This window comes from Cetorhinus maximus, chromosome 19 (assembly GCF_964194155.1).
Source record: "Cetorhinus maximus chromosome 19, sCetMax3.hap1.1, whole genome shotgun sequence".
In the NCBI taxonomy this organism is placed as follows: domain Eukaryota; kingdom Metazoa; phylum Chordata; class Chondrichthyes; order Lamniformes; family Cetorhinidae; genus Cetorhinus; species Cetorhinus maximus.
Genome location: NC_135897.1, coordinates 65,482,786 through 65,505,715, shown reverse-complemented (window position 1 = coordinate 65,505,715; position 22,930 = coordinate 65,482,786). Strand labels below are relative to the sequence as shown.

Sequence of the window (22,930 nt, the reverse complement as noted above, 5' to 3'; positions counted from 1 at the left end):
CTCATTTACAAAACTTTCTTTGATGATTCCAAATGCACTGCTCAATTGGAATGCGGCAGTGAAAAATCTGAATGCGCCTTGGGTACAATTGGAGCTTCCAATTAAATCAATGGTCAAACAAGACCCAAAAGGTACTTTTATTTGAATCGAGTGGCTTGACATCCATATTCTGGGATTAACAGGTTTTAGTTATAGGTCAACCCCATTTGATTTGGTAAGAGGATTAGTGTATGTGTTATTCAGGCATGCTTCACACTGGAAGAACCATACGATAAAGGGCAGGTATTTTTTTTTAATCTTTAGTTGCATCCATTGACAATATAATTCCTCCAGGATTTCTCCGTATGATAGTCTGTTACATTTGGGTCAAGAGATTGATTCACACCATCTACTACACCACTGATCAAGTAAGCATTCTAGGTTTCACAGCTATTAGTTCGGCTGTTCTTAATTTGGTTTATTTACAGTCTTGCTGAAGCTAATATGTAAACTAATTTTAATGCTGATAAAACATTTTGGTTTTAAGTGCATCCAACGCAAATACTATTTGACAGCAGGCATTTAAACTAGGCTGAAACTCCAGTGCAATACTGAGGGAGTCCTGCACTGTCAAAGGTGCTGTCTTATAGATGAGATCTTAAACAGAAGCCCACATCTATTTTATAAAGGACATAAAAGATCCCATGGCCCTATTTTGAAGAATAGCAGGAGAGTTCTCCTTGATGACCTAGCCATAATTTATACCTCATCACCTAAAAAGCAGATTATCTGGTCATTATCTAAGTTCTGGTATGTGGGATTTTAATGCATGTAAATCGGCTGCCATGTTTCCCTACACTACAAATGTAGCATGTCCTGAACTGAAAGCTGCTATACATAAATGCAAATTTTGTCTTTTGAGGAATCCCAGTTGAGACCTCTCCTATTAAAATGATGTTTTAGTAGGGCTGCTACAATATGCACGAGATGATACTTGAATGACCAAGTACAGTTACCAATAGTGTAGGATCTTCCTCCTAAAAAATCCTCACTGCTTGACCATTTTCTCAGGCTCGGAAGAAGCCATTACTGCTGCCTTGTAGTTTAGGAATTTTCAAAGTGCAAATGCCCAGTGAAAGCCATAAGTAAACCACCAATTGAGTAGAGTGCCAAATCTAGAAACCAGAACCCTATCACCACAACCTTCCTATTGCCTGAAGACTTAGTTCTCTGATAAAATGTTAGTGGAGACATTCCAAATGCAGGAAATAGTCAAGTGAATTTAATTTTACTCTTAAAAAAATAGCTACAAACCCTGCGTAAAGTGAAATTGTTACAATCCTTACATCCAGTACCAAGGCCTCGGCTGAAAGGAGAAACTGGTGGCGAAGACGGTGGCCCAAAGAATCTTCAGGGAATTCTTAAAGCAATTTTATTAAGCTTGTCTTTCCTCTATGATGGACTTCATCAATGTGTTTCATTTTTATCATTTTCATATCCTTACAACCTCTAAGAACAATTGAATTGGTATGTGCTGAGGATTTACATCTTATTTTGCATTGCAACACTTGTTAGAATTGCTATTTTAAATATGAAATTATTTTGAAAGAGGAAATCCAATTAGGAGTCTTTGCTGCTTGGACAATTTGGTTCTACGTCCAATGTTCCCACTAATTTTCCTTAACTGTGAGCGGCCTGTTTGTTGCACTGTGTATTCTCCAAGAGGGCCATGCACAACATGAAGGGAAAGCCATTTGTGCAGCTTAGAGGGAATGTTGCTTATGATCCCCTCATATTAATGAGCTCTAATTCTAAAAATGACTCTTTAATGTACAGAAAAAACATCTTTGAACATTAGATGATTTATTTAAAATAGATTCTGGATTACATGATTAAATAAGCTGATAGCAGACCATAAAACCATAATATATCCTCAAAAAAATGATGGTTTAACTTGTCTTCCTGCAAGGTCACTTTTTGTTCTGAGAATCCAGTAAATCTTTAGCTTCATTGATTTTAGATGCAAGATAAGGAGATCCACCTGTCAAACAAACCATTTTCTTCAAAATGTTTAAAGTGAAGACTACAATCCAACACATTTAATAGACACACCTAATTTTGACCAGATGAGCTCACCTTTGTCTGGGTGGTTAAGCACCATGATCCTCCTGTGCGCTTCTCGAACCTTAACCTTATTAGCTGTAGGACTATTAACAGACAGATTGTTAAACCAAAAGTACTTTTTAAAAGTATAACGTTTGACATCATGCAAGAATAACCACATCTGGGTATCTGATGGTCAGTTGCCCTGTGACTTATTAATTGAACACAGTCAGGACAGTCTACTTGCTACTATAAAAATGGTTCAAGTGAACACTATGCATTGGGACATCTTCCAAGGTGGGCCAGGCTGGTTTAGAAAAGCATGCACATGCTGACACACTTTTTTGCGTTACTTCAATTGAACACATTTGGATCAGTGTAGACTGTATGAAGATTCCAGGTCAGTTTGGGATTTTGGGGAATAACCAAGAATTACTACAGCAGTGGTATTATTCAGCATGCATAGAATGACACTGAGTGCCGGCATAACTACTTAATAGCAACAACTCAGGGATATGTCAAATAGTTCAAGACCAGCATAAACTAACTGTCAACATCTTGGAGGTTATTTAATAATGCAATAGGCTAAAAAGATATTTATGACCATTAGTAGCTTTGTCATTAAGGATATTTCATTGTAAATTAAAATGTTGTTTTACCTCACTCCCAAAATAAGAGCTGCCTCTCTCTTGGTCATTTTAGCCTCAAATCCACCCCTGTAGTATCCACTGAAAGCCTGAAATGAAAATCAATTTTCTGCAATATTGTCACTGTAATATGCAAGACCTATTTTGATATGAAACCTAAGAATTTGTGGCAAGTGAATGCAGGAAGCCAAAAAGTACAATTATCCAAAAGCTACAACAATTATTAACACCTGAAGTAGTTCAAGAATGCACTTGTGGAATGATCAACAATAGATATTAGATGTTATGCTCTTGCAAAGTAGTTTCAACACACTAAAAAACTGTACATCAACTTGCAGTGTGGAAACAGACTCCAAATATATGTCACCTTTTCAGTGGAAGACATGGATTAGCTTCTGCAATACAATGCTTCAAATCTAATTAAGTTTGTTCTCTGGATGTGGGCAAAACTCGCAAGTCTAAATTTGATCATCCTACTTGTCTGACAAGATGCTATTTATTATTTTCCTTAAATCACTGCAGCCCTTCTGATAGTGTTAAGTGGGAGGATCTTAACCCAATAACAATGCAAGAAGTGATATACATTCAAATCTGGATGGTGCTCAAAATTAGAGATGGTGATAATTCTAATACATAATGTTCTTGAAGAAGTTGTAGGGAGATGCTGTTAAAGCAACCTTAGGTGAATTGCTGCAGTGTATTTTGTAGAACGTGCATATTGCAATCACAGTGCATCCAATACTGACAGGAAGGTAAATATTAAGTCTGCTGAACAAGCAAGTTCCCCTGTCCTGAATGGTGTTGACCCGGGTGTCGTGGCTGTGCATATCCAGAGGTATGGTGAGTGTTCCATCACTCCTCTGGTTTGAGCTCAATATATTTTGGAAAAGCTTTGAGGGTTTCAGGGGTTGAATTACTTGTTGCAGAGTATCTGGTCTCTGCCCTGCTCTTGAAATCATGGTTTTGATTTTGTTGGTCTGGCGGTGCTCCTGGAGCAATCCTTATAGCTCTCTGAGCAAGACCATAATTTAATATAAATTTATAAAGCACTTTTAAGAACAACTTGAAGCAATGCACATTTGTTTCCTTTCAGATTCTGACTGGACAGGAAAGGGAACATGAGTCTGATTTAAATTTGAACCTAGGATCCAGAGGTGAAAGAACATTAATATAAAAATATAATTTATTTTTGAAAAGGAAATGTTAAGCCATTCATAAATATAGAAAACAATTTAAAAACATCATTCACATTACTTAATATCACCAGAGGAAGAACCAGATGTGGAAGATTAATGTTTAGAAAAGTGAAATTTCCCTGAATGCTGATTTTCCAAAAAATAGCTCAGGAAAAATGCAAATATTTTTCAGTTGTTCCAGTTCATAAACATCTACAAACCCAATAAATGTTATTGTTCCCCTTTGAGCTACATTATTCAGTAGACGTGCAGATCTGCAATCATCTAGTGAATTTCAAATCATGCACAGTATTTTTATTTATGTAAAATTGGTGCACTTCCTCAAGTTTGAGAAAATGCAGACTTTGTCACTAAAGATTTTGAATTTGCACTTGTGCTTCTTGTATTGTTTGTATTCTAATTATCTTGCTCAAGGTACTGATCCTCACACTAATTGGTGTATTCAACAGCAAAGGCTGTGTAAAGGGAACAATTAAATTTGGTTGAATTTTATTTTTATATGGCCATGCGATTTTAATCCAAATGGTGAAAATGAGAACCTGGTGGCCAGTTCAAATCAAAACAGTTGACTTTAATTGGTCCAAATCTTGGTATATTCCCAAAAATTTGTTGTTTTCCACACAGGGGCAGAGAAGTCATTTTAAGACATATAAAATCCAAAAATTAATTAGGAGATTTTACAGGCTTCAAGAACTTGTATCTTGAGCATGTGCAAGTTTAGGAACTATTTTTATTCATCTAGATATCCCCTTAGATTTTGTGTGTAATATATCATCGTTGAATAAACTGAACAGCAAGGCAGAAACTAACCGACTTGGGCAGGCTTTGAATGGTTTGTTTCAAAGCGGGTTCCATATGCTTCATAGCTTTAGCAGCATAGCGGCCTAAAAAGGAAGAACAAAAACAAAAAATAGCCTGCATGTAGAAACTATAACTTAAATCTGAGAGTCCTCCAGTATGTTCACTAGTTGCTTATTAGGACAAATGCTTAATTGGAAGTATTACCTGTTAGAATATGGCTACCGTGTCATCCCAAGAATATCTATACACGTGTTTTAGTTTACTTTTGTATTACCCAAGACACCATTAAGACTTGAAGATAGTGATAACTGAAGGAAAACGGGGGTAGTAGGAAAAGTTAGGCAATTAAAAGAGAATAATGGGTAATGCAGCTAATTAAATTCAATGAACATTAGTAAGTATAGAACAATAATCAGAGTAGCCATGTTCCCATGAGAACATAGGCTAGGTGCCTCAATTGAAATGGGAAAAGGAATAAAGGGAGGGTGCCTCTCACAGGTATCATTAGGCCATCAAGGACACTACATGTCTACTGCATTGCTACAGCTGCACTTATAATAGCAGAGGAGGGTTTAAAAATAGATGATGTCAAGCTGTCAGAAAAGACTGACACCGTCTGGGCAGGCACTGAGGAGTAAGTGACATCTTTGTAATTTGGTTAAACCAGTCTCCATGGCCAGGATTTTCCCCTCGGCGATTTGGGGGTGGGGCCCGGCCGCCAAGGGGAAAACGACACGGGATGACGTTGGGAGGAATCCCCAACGTCATCCCGGGCCATTTAAATTTTTAGGAAGGCGGGCGGACAGCGAAATCAGCTGTCCGCCCGCCGACCTGTCAATGGTCAATTAAGACCATTGACGGGCTAGTTAAAGTACTTAAAGACCTGCCCGGCCAACCTTAAGGCTGGCGGGCAGGCCAGTAGCCCCAGCGGGCTTCTGATTATTGATGAAACTTCATCCGCTGGCGGGATGAAGTTTCATGTCCGTTTTGAACAAAAATAATAACGTTTGTGTTCTTTTTTAACATTGTCAATAATTTTTTATTGTTTCTATTTTTAAAGTTTTTTCCACTGTCCGTAATCTCCCTGAGACAGGACTTTGCCTCAGGGAGAAGTGCGCTCTTTCGCGTGCATGCGCGAAAGAGCGCATTTTGACAGCTGGGGATTCCCTCCCCCCACCGCACAGGAAGCTCATAGCGCTTTCTGTCGGAGATGCCGCTGGGCGGACCTTAATTGGCCCACCCACTTAAAATGATGGGCGCACCCTGTTTCAGTGGCAGGGGTCGGCTGCCCGCCCGCCGCCAAGCCAGTGGGGCCCGCTCGCCATCCAAGGGCAAGATTCTGCCCCATAGGTTTCTCTATGCAAAGAAAGTGTAAGGAGGGATTTCCTGAGCACAGAGTGTGTAGAGGCATTCAGCCAGGGATTTAGGACCATCCAGCAGACATATCCAAGGAAGGAGCAGCTATGGAGGTACCCACATGTGCCACACCGACTCGACAAAGGCCCTTAGCATAGGCTAGTGGTTGTAGGCTTTGAGATTATGACATTTTACCCTGGGCATAACGGGTAACAGCCTCATGATTGCACTTTTGTTAACTACTTCTCAAATGCTGTAACATATCAAATCTCACTTATACTGCAACCCCCTTCCCCCTCTCTAATTGTGCCAACTAGCGCATTCAGCACTTAAGATTTGGGGTTGAATCCCCTTTCACCCCATGTGGTTGGCAAAAACCAGAACCCACAAGAAAGTTTATTCTTTTTTAAAAAAGCCAGTTGTTGTAATCTGAATTGTACTGCCTGAAAGGGTGGTAGAAGCAGATTCAATGGTAACTTTCAAAAGGGAATTGTATAAATATTTGAAGGGAAAAGCTTTACAGGGCTATGGATAAAAAGTAGGGGAATGGCAGTAATTAGATAGCTCTACAAAACAGCCATCACAGCTACAATGATCCTGCTGTGTTGCATCATTCAATGCATCGTCCCATTCTTTCTGTAGTTTTACTGCTTGCAATCCTTTCATTGCTCCCATCAGTCTTTTCAGTGTGTGTTTGGTCGAGCACAAAGCTGGCATTCCTCAGGTTAATGGATGTGCCACTGGGAACATTATTTTAAAAGTTTAATCCAAGTAAATTATTTAGGGAACACAATTTTTCCAATGCAAAATTTCACCTCATGACTTGTACTACTGTAGAGTTTTACCAATATCAATTGCCTATCAAGTGATCTTTATGAATGAACCAAAATAGTGAAAGGTAACAGGTTATTTGACTGCTCAGAAGCATCACAGCCATATGTTGCTTACAACAAAAATTTGCTTTTGGATTGTGGATTTTACATCGACCCAAACTCTTCTTGGCTGCAAAAGTCCTGTGCAAGATTCTGCAAATTGGGCTGTATCAATTCACTGGATGCATAAAACTAAGCAATTCTAATTTTAAACAACCTTAAGGCTGGTGTAGGAAATATTAAAATTCAAACGACTGTGATAGGATGTGCCCTTATTTTACTCATAAAATGGTACTACCAGATTTGATTATATTGCATTTTACAGCATAAAAGATGAAGTGAACTATGTGGAACTTATAAGTGGCCTGACTTGGTATGAACCCCATATAATAATGAGTGAAGTGTGTAAATGTAGTAAAATCCATATCCATGAAAATAAATTCTACTCATGATAAGCTGACAACATAGCCTTGAGATAAAAATGTGCATATCTGCAAACATGAGGGTTATATGAATAAAACTAAGAAAACAGGTGAACAAAGTACCTTAGTATTATGTCTATTTGTCTTTCAGTACAAACCTGCAAATGCTGCAGCAGCAACTGTCAGACCAACCGCTATCATAGTGCTCGCCTGGAAATGGAAAAAGAGCATATATTATTACATATATTTTAAACACGTTAGGCTCTGAACTTACATATGTTATCTAGGTTGATGTGCATTCTTTCAAAGTTTTTGCTAATTGGGAAATACGAATAGGAACCGTTAAAACACTCAAGCCTGTTCTGTCATTCAGTGAGATCATGATTCATCTGAGACCATTTGCCCCCGACTTTGTTCAACGAAAATCAATCAATCTCAGCTTTAAAAATTAACAATTGATCTAGCATCAATTCTGTTTGCAGAAGAGATTTCCAAACTTCTACCACCCTTTGTGCAAAGTGTTTCCAAATTTAACTCCTGAAAGGCTCTATATTATGACACCTAGTCCAAGACTCCCTGCTAATAAATAAATTCTCCCTGTCCGCTCAAACTGTTCCCCTATTATCTTGAAAACTTCAATGAAAATCACCCCTTAACCTTCCTATTGCCAGAGAATACAACCATAGTTTGTTAATCTTTCCTTGTAACTTAACCCTTGGAGTACAGGCATCACTCTGGTAAATTTACTTTGCACTCCCTCCAAGGCCAATATATCCTTCCAAATGTGTGGTTGCTAGAATTACTGATAGTATCCAGGTGTGGCCTAACCAGGGTTTTGTATAACTGAGGCATGATTTCTAATTAGGGTTCCATTAGTCTTTTGGATTATTTTCTGAACCTGTTCACGATATTTTTATGAACTATGTAAGTACACCTCCGATTTCTTAAATTCATTTACAAGACGTGGGCTTCGCTGGCTGCCCATCTCTAGTTGCCCTCGAGAAGGTGATGGCGAGTTTCCTCCTTGAATCGCCTCAGTCCATGTGGTGTAGGTACACACAGAGTGCTGTGAGGAAGGGAGTTCCAGGATTTTGACCCAGTGACAGTGAAGGAACGGAGATATATTTCCAAGTCAGGATGGTGAATGGCTTGGAGGGAAACTTCCAGGTGGTGATGTTCCCATCTATCAGCTACCCTTGCCCTTCTAGATGGTAGTGGCCGTGGGTTTGGAGGGTGCTATCTAAGGAGCCCTGGTGAATTCCTACAGTGCATCTTGTAGATGGTACACACTGCTGCTACTGTGCATCAGTGGTGGTGTGAGTGAATGTTTGAGGATATGGTGCCAATCAAGTGGGCTGCTTTGTCCTAGATGGTGTCAAGCTTCTTGAGTGTTGTGGGAGCTGCACTCATCTAGGCAAGTGGGGAGTATTCCATCACACTCCTGATTTGTGCCTTGTAGATAGTGGGCAGCCTTTGGCAAGTCAGGAGGTGAGTTACTGGTCACAGGGTTCCTAGTCTCTGACCTGCTCTTGTAGCCACAATATTTATATAGCTAATCCAGTTCAGTTTCTGGTCAATGGTAACCATTGATAGTGGGTGATTCAGTGATGATAATGCCATTTAACATCAACGGTCGATGGTTGGATTCTCTCTTGTTGAAGATGGTCATTGCCTGCCACTTGTGTGGCACAAATGTTACTTGCCACTTGTCAGCCCAAGCCTAGATACCGTTCAGAACTTACTGTATTTGGATATGGAATGCTTCAGTATCTGAGGAGCCGCGAATGGTGCTGAACATTGTGCAATCATCAGCGAACATCCACACTTCTGACCTTATGATGGATGGAAGGTCACTGATAAAGCAGTTAAGATTATGGGGCCGAGAACACTACCCTGAGGAACTCCTGCAGCGATGTCCTGGAACTGAGTTGACTGACCTCCAACAACCACAACTATCTTGTTTTGTGCTAGGTATGACTCTAGCCAGTGGAAAGTTTTCCCCCTGATTCCCATCGACCCCAGATTTGCTAGGGCTCCTTGATTCCACACTCCTTCAAATGCGGCCTTGATGTCAAGAGCAGTCACTCATCTCACCTCAGGAGTTCAGCTCTTTAGTCCATTTTTGAACCAAGGCTGTAATGAGGTCAGGTGCTGAGTGTGGCCCTGGCAAAACCCAAACTGGGCGCCAGCGAGCAGGTTATTGCTAAGCAAGTGCCGCTTGATAGCACTTGATGACCCCTTCCATTACTTTACTATGATCGAGAGTAGACTGACGGGGCAGTAATTGGCCAGGATGGATTTGTCCCGCTTTTTGCGTACAGGACATACCTGGGCAGTTTTCCACATAGCTGGTTAGATGCCAGTGTTGAAGCTGTAATGGAACAGCTTGGCTAGGGGTGCAGCAAGTTCTGGAGCACAAGTCTTCAGCACTGTTGTTGGAATATTGTCAGGACCCATAGCTTTGCACTATCCAGCGCCTTCAGCTGTTTCTTGATATCATGTGGAGTGAATTGAATTGGCTGAAGACCGGCATCTGTCATGCTGGGGACCTCCAGAGGAGGGCGAGATGGACCATCCACTCAGTGCTTCTGTCTGAAGATTGTAGCAAATGCTTCAGCCTTAACTTTTGCACTGATGTGCTGGGCTCCCCCATCATTGAGGATGGGGATATTTATGGAACCTCCTCCTCCAATGAGTTGTTTAATTGTCCACCACCATTCACAACTGGATGTGGCAGGACTCCAAAGCTTAGATCTAATCTGTTGGTTGAGAGGTCGCTTAGCTCTGTCTACCACTTGCTGCTTATGCTTTTTGAACGCAAGTAATCCTGTGTTATGGCTTCACTAGCTTGACACCTAATTTTTTGGTATGCCTGGTGCTGCTCCTTGCATGCTCTCCTGCACTCTTCTTGAACCAGGGTTGATCTCCTGTCTTGATGGTAATGGTAGAGTGGGGGATATGCTGGGACATGAGGTTACAGATTGTGTTCGAGTACAATTCTGCTGCTGCTGATGCCCCACAGTGCCTCACGGATGCCCAGTCTTGAGTTGCTAGATCTGTTCGAAATCTATCCCACTTAGCACGGTGGTAGTGCCACACAACACGATGGAGAGTATCCTCAATATGAAGGCAGGACTTCGTCTCAACAACGACTGTGCGGTGGGCATGTCTACCGATACTGTCATGGACAGATGCATCTGCGGCAGGCAAGTTGGTGAGGATGAGGTCAAGTATGCTTTTCCCTCTTGTTGGTTTCCTCACCTCCTGCCACAGACACAGGCTAGCAGCTATGTCCTTTAGGACTCGGCCAGCTCGGTCAATAGTGGTGCTACTGAGCCTCTCTTGGTGATTGACATTGATGTTACCCACCCAGAGTACATTCTGCACCATTGCCACCCTCAGTGCTTCTTCCAAGTGGTGTTAAACATGGAGGAACACTGATTCATCGGCTGAGGGAGGGCAGCACATGGTAATCAGCAGGAGGTTTCCTTGCCCATGTTTGACCTGATTTTATGAGACTTCATGGGGTCCGGAGTCGATGTTGAGGACTCCCAGGGCAACTCCCTCCCGAGTGCACACTACTGTGCCGCCACCTCTGCTGGGTCTGTCTTGCTGGTGGGACAGGGATGGTGATGGGACATTGTCTGTAAGGTATGATTCCGTGAGGATGACTATGTCAGGCTGTTGCTTGACTAGTCTGTGAGACAGCTCTCCCAATTTTGGCACTAGCCCCCAGACGTTAGTAAGGAGGACTTTGTAGGGTCGACAAGGCTGAGTTTGCCGTTGTTGTTTCCGGTGCCTAGGTTGATACCAGGTGGTCTGTCTGGTTTCATGCCTTTTTTGAGACTTTGTAGTGGTTTGATACAACTGAGTGGCTTGCTAGGCCATTTCAGGGTGCATTTAAGAATCAACCATGTTGCTGTGGGTCTGGAGTCACATGTAGACCAAGTAAGGGTGGCAGATTTCCTTCCCTAAAGGACATTAGTGACCCAGGTGGGTTTTTACAACAATCGACATTGGTTTCCACGATCATCATTAGACTTTTAATTCCAGATTTTTATTCAATTCAAATTCCACCCTCTGCTGTGGCGGGATTCAAACCCCGGTCCCCAGAGCATTACTCTGGTTCAGCGACAATACGATTACCCCATTGTCTTCCCAGGACTTTTGTAAATCAATCCCACCACACGAGCTTAGGAGTTAAATTAAGTTAATTAAATAAAATCTGGAATAAAAAAGCTACTATCAGTAACAGTGTCATTTGTCATTAAAGAAAGCCCATCTGGTTCCTTAATGTCCTTACCTGGTTTGACCTATATGCAACTCCAGATCCACAGCAACGTGGTTGACTCTTATTGCCTCTGAAATGGTCCAGCAAGTCACTAAGCTGTGTCTAAGAACTATGAAAATGTCTAAGAAGAATAAAATCAAAGGTCCATCTGGTATTGACCTAGGCACACCCTGCAAAGTCTTCCCCACTGACATGAGGACTTCTGTCAAAATTGGGATAGCTGCCTCATAGACTAGTCAAATAACAGCATGACATAGTCATACTTGGGATTCATAATCTTCAGCCAATGTCGCAGACTCCTCCATCAGCATCCCTGGGTATACCCTGTCCCATTATCTGGTCAGACATACCAGAGGAGGTGGCACAGGATGCACCTCCTCATTTGATTCCAGCCGCCACAAAGTCAGAAGGCATCAGGTTAAATGTGGACAAGGAAACTTGTCTGATTTGTTCTAAACACTTTATTCACAGAAAATGGTTCATCTTCAAGGACTAAGAATATTCTGGAAGAATTTGTTTTAAATGACACAGTCCCTTAAAGGGTTAATGTAAGACTGATTGCTATTCCTAGAAAAAACATCCTTTTACAAGAAAAGGTAATTAAGCAGTTCTAAAACTGGAAACCTCTTGACCCTGTTGGACTGTGTACAAAAGGGGTCACATGGTCGTTTCTGGCTCTGAAAAAAAAACGTGCTTGGAAAATCTGTGTTCAAAAGTTCATTTTGGCCTTGCTTCAAGAGAAAGGACCAACTGTTTGTGAAAGGAAGGCAGCAGTCTTTTTGCAGTCCAGATCCAGTCCATGGCTGCATGCTGGAACAAAGTACCTGCAAGTGTTCCTCAACTGTTTCACAGATCAGTGCTGAGACACCAACCATATAATCTGGACGCTATTTCAAGAACTCCACCATCTTTCCTTTTCCCCTGAACCACTGACTTTTAATCTTTGGCAGAGTTCCTCTATTTTTATTATTTTTTTTGTGTGCGCGCGCACGTGTGTGAGAGAGAGAGGAGAGAGGCTTAGGGTTTCTCAAAAGAGTAATTAGTATACTTTCATATTCCATACTGTATGTGAATAAGCTTTGCCTTTCTAGTCAAAAAGACTGGTTTTATTAAAAACTAATAAGTTTGTTGTTTATTGAAAGAAGCTTGATTAAAGTCTCTTTTATTCTGGGTAACGGTAGCGAAGGTAAATGATTGCCCATTTTGGTGAGCGAATCAAACTTTTAAACTAATGGTGCAACCTGTGGAGTAGTGGGGCTAGATCAACTGTGCACTACTCCCATCCCGGTTGTAATAGGTTATCCCCCATCTGATGAATCTGTACTCCTGCATGTCAAACACCACTGAAAGAAGCAAAAGGTAGCAAGGGTACAGAATACACTCTGGTTGGGGGATTTCAACATCCACAAGAGGCTTGGTAGCACCACTACGGACAAGACTATCAGACTAGGGCTGTGGCAGGTGGTGAGACAGTCAACAAGAGGGAAAAGCACATCTACATAAGAAATAGGAGCAGGAGTAAACCAAATGGCCCCTTGAGCCTGCTCCATCATACAACACGATCATGGCTGATATTCTCTGCCTCACCTCTATTTTACAATATCCCTCAATTCCCTGGGACACCAAAAATCTATCTCAGCCTTGAATATGCTCAACTACAGAACATCCATTACCCTGGTAAAGAATTCCAAAGATTCACAACCCTTGAATGAAGAAATTTCTTCTCATCTCAGTCTTAAATGATCAACCCCTTATCCTCAGACCGTGCCTGTGTCTAGACTCACCAGCTGGGGAAACAATTGAGTGTCCATCCTGTCAAGTCCCTTCAGAATCGCATGTGAATAAATGAGATCACCTCTCATTCTTTTAAATTTCAGAAAGTATAGGTCCAATTTACTCAGCTTCTCATTTCTGGAACCAATGTAGTGAATCGTCGCTGTACTACCTCCAAGGCAAGTATATCCTTTCTTAGATGTGGAGACCAAAACTGCATACAATATTCCAAGAGTGGTCTCATTAAAACCCTATACAATTGTAGAAAGACTTCCTTATTCTTATACTCTAATCCCCTTGAAATACAGGCCAACATGCCATTTGCCTTACTAATTAGTTGTATGCTAACTTTCTGTGCTTTGTACAAATTTTGCACCTCAAGTGCCATAACTTGCAAGGCTACGAACCAAATGCTGGAAAGTGGGGTTAGGCTGGGTGGCTTGTTTATCGGTTGGTGCAGACATGATGGGCCAAGTGGCCTCTTTCTGTGCCATAAACTTTATGATTGTTTGATACATCCACGGCCCTCTGAAAATCAACATTGAAAAAAGTTTCACACCTAAGAAATATTTTGCCTTTTCATTCTTACTACCAAAGTGAATAACCTCACACTTCCCCACATTATATTCCATCTGTCACTTTGTTGCCCATTCATTTCATTTGACTATATCTCTGCATCCTCCTCACAGCTTACATTCCCACCCCGTATTGCATCATCAACAAACTTAGATACATTACTCTTCATCTTGTTGTCTAAGTTATTAACATAGATTAAAAATAGCTCCAGCACTAATTCTTGTGGCACTTCACTAGTCACAGCCTGCCAACTTGAAAATTCTCCATTTATCCCTACTCTCTGCTTCCTGTCTGTAAACAAATCTTCCATCCATGTTAATAGATTACCCCCAACTCCATGAGCTCCTATCTTGTATACTAACCTTTTATGTGGTGCTTTATCAAACACCTTTTGGGAATCCACATTTACTGCTTACTCTTTATCCATCCTACGAGTTATATCCTCAGAAACTAATAAATTTGTCAAACACAATTTCCTTTTTGTAAAACCATGTTGGCTCTGTCTGATCTTACTCTGATTTAAGTGGCTTGTTAGATCTTCCTTACTAATAGAATATAGGAAATTTCAGAAAATCATAACCAATGCATTCACTATCTCTGCAGCTTACCTCATCATCACCAATCTACTTGACACAATTGCACCTATCCTTGACAGTACTGGTAACAGTGCCCAACACAGCCTTTGTGGAGACAAAACCGTGCCTTCACACTGACAACACCTTCCATTGTGTTGTGTGGAATTACCAGTGTGCTAAATTGGATACATTCAGATCAGATCTAGCAGCTCAAAGCTGGGCATTCATAAGGCACTGTCAGAATAGTACTGAAGTTCTAGTACTTCAAGTACAGCACTTCAAGATAGTACTGAACACGTGCTCCAGAACTAGCCGCACCCTTAGCCAAGCTGTTCAGCCAGTACAGCTACAACACTGGCATCTACCCAACAATGTGGAAAATTGCCCAGGTATGTCCTGCCCATAAAAAAAGCAGGACAAATCCATCCAGGCCAATTGCTGATGATCGAGAGTAGACCGATGGCCATTGAGGGTATCACAGAATCTCACAGTGCAGAAGAGGCCCTTCGGCCCATCAAGTCTGCACCGACACGTGGGAAACATCTGACCTACCTACCTAATCCCATTTACCAGCACTTGGCCCACAGCCTTGAATGTTATGACGTGCCAAGTGCTCATCCAGGTACTTTTTAAAGGATGTGAGGCAACCCGCCTCCACCACCCTCCCAGGCAGTGCATTCCAGACCGTCACCACCCTCTGGGTAAAAAAGTTTTTCCTCACATCCCCGCTAAACCTCCTGCCCCTCACCTTGAACTTATGTCCCCTCATGACTGACCCTTCAACTAAGGGGAACAGCTGCTGCCTATCCATCCTGTCCATGCCCCTCATAATCTTGTACACCTTGATCAGGTCACCCCTCAGTCTTCTCTGCTCCAACGAAAACAACCCAAGTCTATCCAACCTGTCTTCATAACTTAAATGTCTCATCCCTGGCAACATCCTGGTGAATCTCCTCTGCACCCTCTCCAGTGCAATCACATCCTTTCTATACCAGAACTGCACACAGTACTCCAGCTGTGGCCTCACAAAGGTTCTATACAACTCCAACATGACCTCCCTACTTTTGTAATCTATGCCTCGACTGATAAAGGCAAGTGTCCCATATGCCTTTTACACCCCCCCACTAACATGCTCCTCCGCTTTCAGGAGATCTATGGACACACACGCCAAGGCCCTTTGTTCCTCAGAACTTCCTAGTGTCATGCCGTTCATTGAATACTTCCTTGTCAAATTACTCTTTCCAAAGTGTATCACCTCACACTTTTCAGGGTTAAATTCCATCTGCCACTCATCTGCCCATTTGACCATCCCGTCTATGTCTTCCTGTAATCCAAGACACTTAGCCTCACTGTTAACCACCCGGTCAATCTTTGTGTCATCCGCAAACTTACTAATCCTCCCCCCCACATAGTCATCTATGTCATTAATAGAAATGTCGAATAATAGGGGACCCAGCACAGATCCCTGTGGTATGCCACTGGACACTGGCTTCCAGTCACTAAAGCATCCTTCTGTCATCACCCTCTGTCTCCTACAACTAAGCCAATTTTGAATCCACCTCATCAAATTACCCTGTGTCCCATGTGCATTTGCCTTCTTTATAAGCCTCCCATGTGGGACCTTGTCAAAGGCTTTGCTGAAATCCATATAAACTACATCAACTGCATGAGGGGTCCTCGATAGTGCTATCAAGTGGCATTTACTCAGAAACAACTTGCTCACTGATGCTCAGTTTGGGTTTGCAAGGGCAGCCCAGTTCCTGATCTCATTACATCTTTAATCCAAAGATGGATAAAACAGCTGAACTCCTGAGGTGAGGCCCTTGACATCAAGGCAGCATTTGAAAGAGTGTGGCATCAAAGAGCCCTAGCAAAACTGGAGTCAATGGGAATCAGGGGGAAAACTCTCCACTGTTTGGAGTCATACCTAGCACAGAAGGAAGATGGGGGTGGTTGTTGGAGGTCAATTATTTCAGTTGCAGGACAGCACTGCAAGAGTTCCTCAGGGTAGTGTCCTAGGCCCAATTTCAACTGTTTCATCAATGATCTTCCCTTCATCATAAGGTCAAAAGCGAGGACGTTCACTGATGATTGCCCAATGCTCAGCAGCAGTCGCGACTCCTTAGATACTAAAGCAGTTGTGCCCATTTTCAGCAAGACCTGGACAATATCCAGGCTGGGACTGATAAGTGGCAAGTAACATTCACACCACACAAGTGCCAAGAAATGGCCATTACCAACAAAAGAGAATCCAACCATCTCTCCTTGACATTCAATGGCATTACCATCATTGAATCTCCCACTATCAACATCCTGGGGTTATCATTGATCAGACACTGAACTGGACCAGCCACAGAATCCTTACAGTGCAGAAGGAGGCCATTCAGCCAATTGAGTCTGCACTGGCTCACTGAAAGAGCATACTACCTAATCCCACTCCCCTACCTTATCCCTGTAACCTTGCACATGGATTGCTATCTAAAAAATAGTTTCCTTTTTGAATACCTCGATCAAACCTGCCTCTACCATCCTTTCAGGAAGTTCATTCCAGACTCCAACCATCCTCTGGGTGAAAAAAAGTTTCCTTATATCACTTCTACTCCTTTTGCCCATTATTTTGAATCTGGGCCCTCTAGTTTTTGATGTACTCTTCAGTGGGAAGAGTTTCTCACTGTTTACCCTGTCCATACCCCTCAGGATCTTGAATACCTCTATCAAGTCTCCTCTCAGCTTTCTTTTCTCCAAGGAAAACAGACCCAACCGCTCCGATCTATCCTCATAGCTACAGTTGTTTATCCCTAGAATCATTCTATGACTACTGTGGCTACAAGAGTAGGTCAGAGGGTGAGAGGTGGGAGTTCTGCAGAGAGTTACTCACCTCCTGACTCCCCAAAGCCTGTCCACCATCTACAAGGCACAAGTCAGGAGTGTGATGGAATACTCTTCACTTGCCTAGATAAGTGGAATTCCAACACTCAAGAAGCTTGACACCATCCAGGACAAAGCAGCCTACTTGATTGGCACCCCGTCCACCACCTTCAAAATCCACTCCTTCCACCACCAACGTATAGTGGTACTATCTACAAGATGCACTGCAGCAACTCACCAAGGCTCTTTCAACAGCACCTTCCAAACATGCGACATCTACCATCTAGAAGGACAAGGGAAGCAGATGCATAGGAACAACACCAAGTTCTCATCCAAGCCGCACACCATCTTGACTTGGAACTATATTGCCGTTCCTTCGCTGTTGCTGGGTCAAAATCCTGGAACTCCATCCCGAACTGCACTGTGGGTGTACCTACACCAGATGGACTGCAGCACTTCACAGAATTTTAACAGCACAGGAGGTCATTCAGCCCATTGTGTCTGCACCAGCTCTCCAAATGAGCATTATGACCTAGTGCCATTGCCCTGCCTTTTCCCCTTACCCTTGCACATTGTTCCTATTCAAATAATCATCTAATGCCCTCTTGAACGCCTCGATTGAACCTGCCTCCATCACACTTCCAGGCAGTGCATTCCAAACCCGAGTTACTCGTGTGAAAAAGTTTTTTCTCACATCGCATTTGCTTCTTTTGCAAACCACACCCTCTCAAGGGCAATTTGTGGTGGGCAATATAAATGCTGGCCCAACCAGTGATGCCCACATCCTATGAAAGTATAAAGAAGTCATCAGCAGCAGAATCATATCGGATTGCAATCTGTAACATCATGGCCTGGGATATCCCTCATTCTACCATTTCCATGCACCAGATTTCATCCTCTGGAATGAATGAAGAATGTAGAAAAGCATGCCCGGAGCTATTTCTTTATCACCACCCAAACTGATTCAACATTTTGATCCTCCGAAACAAGATCATTTCTCATTACTGAAGGATCTCATCTTCATTAACAGAGCTACCCCACCTCCTTATCTTTTCTCTTTGTCCTTCCAAAATGTCAAAAACCCTTTGATATTTAGGTCCCAGCTGTGATTCACTTTGCAACCATGTTCTCTGAAGTGGCCATCATACTCACTGACTTCTATTTGTGCTATCAATTCATCCATCTTGATATGACAGAGCAATTAAACAACTACTTCAGTTCTGCCTTCACGGAAGACGACACAAATAATTTCCCAGAAATGCTAGAGAATCAAGGGTCTAGTGAGGAGGAGGAATCGAAGAAAATTACTAAAAAAAAAGTGCTGCAGAAATTAACGGGACTGAAAGCCGATAAATCCCCAGGGCCTGATAATCTACAACTCAAGGTACTAAAGCAGGTGGCCATGGAAAAAGTGGATGCGTTGGTTTTCATCTTCCAAAATTCTGTAGATTCTAGAACAGTCCCAGCAGATTGGAGGGTGGTATATGTAACCCCACTATTTAAAAAAGGAGGGAGAAAACAGGGAATTACAGACCGGTTAGCCTAACATCAGCAGTAGGGAAAATGCTAGTGTCCATTATAAAGGATACGAAAACAGGACACTTAGAAATTATCAACGGGATTAGACAAATCAACATGGATTTATGAAAGGGAAATCATGTTTGACGTTTTTGAGGATATTACTAGCAGAATAGATAAGGGAGAACCAGTGGATGTGGTGTATTTGGATTTTCAGAAAGCTTTTGATGAAGTCCCACATAAGAGGCTAGTGTGTAAGATTAAAGCACATGGGATTGGCCTTAATATATTGGCATGGATTGAGAATCGGTTAACAGACAGGAGGAATAAATGGGTCATTTTTGGAGTGGCAGGCAGTGACTAGTGGGGTACAATAGGGATCAGCGCTTGGGCCTCAGATATTCACAATATATGTCAATGATTTGGATGAGGGAACCAAATGTAATATTTCCAAGTTTGCTGACGACATGAAACTTGGTGGGAATGTGAGTGGTGAGGAGGATGTTAAGAGGCTTCAAGGTATTGAGACAGGTTGATTGAGTGGCCAAATACATGGCAGGTGCAGTGCAAGTGTGAAGTTATTCACTTCGGTAGGAAAAACAGAATGGCAGAGTATTATTTAAATAGTGATAGATTGGGATATGTTAATGTGCTAAGGGACCTGGGTGTCCTTGTGCACCAATCACTGAAAGCAAGCGTGAGGTGCAGCAAGCAGTTAAGAAGGCAAATGGCATGTCGGCCTTCATTGCAAGAGGATTTGAGTACAGGAGCAAGGATGTCATACTACAGCTGTACAGGGTCTTGTCGAGTATTGTGTGCAGTTTTGGAGTATTGTGTACTTGTATATAGTACTTGGAGTATTGTGTGCAGTTTTGGGTCTCCTTACCTAAGAAAGGATATACTTGCCATAGAGGGAGTGCAGTGAAGGTTCACCAGACCGATTCCTGGGATGGCAGGATTGTCATATGAGGAGAGAATGGGACGACTAGGCCTGTATTCACTGGAGTTTAGAAGAATGAGGCGGGGGGAGATCTCATTGAAATGTATAGAATTCTGACAAGGTTGGACTGGATGCAGGGATGATGTTTCCTCTGGCTGGAAGTTCTAAAACAAGGGCTCACAATCTCAGGATATGGCATAGGCATTTTGGGACTGAGATGAGGAGAAACTTCTTCACTCAGAGGGTGGTGAACCTGTGGAATTCTCTACCACAGAAGACTGTGGAGGCCAAGTCACTGAATATATTTAAGGAGGAAAAAGATGGATTTCTAGACTCTAAAGGCATCAAGGGATATGGGGAGAGTGCAGGAGTATGGTGTTGAGATAGCAGATCAGTCATGATCATATTGAATGGCAGTGCAGGCTTGAAGGGCCGAATGACCTACTCCTGCTCCTATTTTCTATGTTTCTATGAATGCTACGTGCATTCATCTAAAGTGACTTTAATTCTGTATTTTTACCATTTTTGCCTACTCTGACCTTATTTGCTGGTGAACTCTTACGTTTGCATGTTCTGTTTCTTCTTGTCACATTCTGGTTAACGGAACGTGTGCAAATCCAATCCAGGTGAAAGCTACTCCAGTGGTGCACAAGTCCTTGAACCTGGGGCCTAATGAACTGGAGGCTGGGGCTCAACCATGTGTACAAAAGACAAGGCTGAAGCATTTGCAACCATCTTCAGCTAAAAGTGCCGAGTGCATGATCCATCTTGCCTCCTCCCAAATTCTGCACCATCACAAATCCCAGTCTTCAAACAATTTGATTTACTTCACATATCATGAAATAGCTGAGTGCGCTGGAAACAGCAAAGGCTATGGACCCCTATAACATCTTAGTTATCGCGCTGAGGATGCATGCTCCAGAACCAGCTGTGCCCCTAGCCAAACTGTTCCAGTAGTTACCATACTCAAAGTGGAAAACTGCCCAGGTATGTTCTGTCTACAAAGAGGACAAACCCAATCCAGCCAATTACCACCCCATCAGTCTACCTCAATAATCAGCGAAGTGATGGAAGGTGTCATCGACAATGCTATCAAGCAGCACTTACACAACCTACTCACCAATGCTCAATTTGGGTTCTGCCAGTGCCACTCAGCTCTTGACTTCATTTCAGCCTTGGGTCCAAACATGGGCAAAAGAGCTGAATTCCAGAGGTGGTGTGAATGGCTGCCCTTGACATCAAGGAGCATTTGACTGAGTGTGTGTGAAGTTGAAATCAATGGGACTCCAGGAAGAGGGGGTGGTGGGGAGGATCTCCACTGGTTGGAGTCAGATTGTTATGGTTGTTGGAAGTCAATCATCTCATGCCCAGGAGATTGCTGCAAGAGTGTCCTAATCATTGAAAACGTACACACAAAACAGCTCTACTCAGCTTTTAAAGCAATGTTTTGCATTTGTAAATAATACAAATATTGTCCTTCTTGTTGCTATACAGAATTTGAATCTGTTTAAAGTATACTTGTATCTAAAATGTATAACAATCTAGAAGGTTTAATGAAAATCAGTTGAGTCAAAGCTAAACAGCAAGGACAAGTGGGACGCACAGATAGCCAACAATTGGAATAGGTTTAAGGATTTTGGATTGAAATTGGTGATTACCAGGGCAATGTTTTTTTGTTTTGGAAAAACATCAGGAATTTGAAAATGATAAAAAAAGTAATTTTTCAATCAAGCATTTACTAGTAATATGAATGAGCCCAAGACATGTCACTTATTAGTCCTGTTGTAACTCAATTCGGCTTTTCAAATAGAAATATTGGTTATTAACTCACTAAGAAAAAAAAGTCACCTACTTTTGGAAAGCACAAACAAGCATTTCAAAATTAGTCACTGTTGGCATCACCTCTGTTGTAACATCAGGTTTTCATAATACTGCTCTGTCCCACAGGGCTGGACCACATAATCCAGGCGAGGAGTAGCGGTAAGTGCTGGCCTTGCCAGCGACATCCCGTGAATGAATGAAACAAAACACATCAACTCTGCTCGACAATATGTCATGAAAGCAAAGGCACAATAACAGTCCAAATCTGGAAGCTGTTTTAATGATAAATGTCTCCCAGTTCTGTGCAGTTGAGAGTTTGTAATCTGCTTCTTTAAACTGCGCGGAGACTGATTGCCAGAGTAAAATAAAAGTCAAAAGAATTCAGTCACTTACCATTTTTATGGAAAAGCAGATTATCTTTTAAAAATAATACAGTTACAAACTATACATTGACATTCTGTCCACCTCCCGCTTGGCATTCCAGGCAGAGGCTACACGTGACCAGGCTATCGCCGGGGTTTTGCCGCACACCAGATTTGCTGTCGCGAAACTTCCTTTGCCTCCCGACCCCGCGATTGGTGCGTTCCCCGAGGAGGGCGGGGCTGCGCGGGGTGGGGCGTGACCGCGAGGAGGCCCCGCCCCGCCCCTCATGCGCGGGCGAGTTGAGCGCGGCTGTCAATCAGGCCGCTGGCTCTCAACTGTCAAGAGGCCAGAGGTGTGATAGGATCAGAGGCAGTGGAGGCGACAGTGAGGGTGACATGTCCTGGTAAGGAAATCAAATACCAACAACACGGCCACAGCTATGTGGATTATTTTAAAAATGGCACTGGACACATTAACTCTATTGTTAAATACAAAAGTAACCACACCAAACTGCCGTTTTAATATTAGACTTTAACGGAATTTGCATAATTCAGCGATAATCTTAGTTTTATTGCATCCGTCTTTCTTCAAATCATGTTAACCTCCATTTACTTTACTGCTTCCTGTAGGAAATTAGAACATGGCTGAAGTTTCAGAGCTATAAATCTTGGCATTAAAATGATAATTTCGATTGTGCCTTGTTAAACTGGTAAGCATCTAACATCAAGATGACATCAATGCATCATAGTTAAGTCTATTGGATGGTAATTTGTCACAGGGATTTTTTTTTCCAAACTTCAAAGAACTTTTTCATAGGTAAGATGTGGAA

At 42.2% G+C, this 22,930-nt stretch overlaps 1 protein-coding gene across 2 annotated transcripts; it reads right to left on the bottom strand.

Annotated features, from left to right (window-relative positions):
• Positions 1–1,821: 1,821 nt before the first annotated feature.
• dnajc19 (DnaJ (Hsp40) homolog, subfamily C, member 19) lies at positions 1,822–22,272 on the bottom strand. Of its 2 annotated transcripts, none has more exons than XM_078563965.1 (6): positions 22,132–22,272; positions 7,535–7,586; positions 4,736–4,809; positions 2,742–2,818; positions 2,116–2,186; positions 1,822–2,039 (listed from the first exon to the last, which is right to left on the bottom strand). In XM_078563965.1, exons 1-6 carry the CDS (start codon positions 22,132–22,134, stop codon positions 1,996–1,998), a joined length of 321 nt encoding a protein of 106 aa, XP_078420091.1. In that variant the 5' UTR covers positions 22,135–22,272; the 3' UTR covers positions 1,822–1,995. The 2 variants fall into 2 exon arrangements, with proteins under 2 accessions (XP_078420091.1, XP_078420090.1); XM_078563964.1 differs by having other exon boundaries at positions 1,822–2,020.
• Positions 22,273–22,930: the final 658 nt, after the last annotated feature.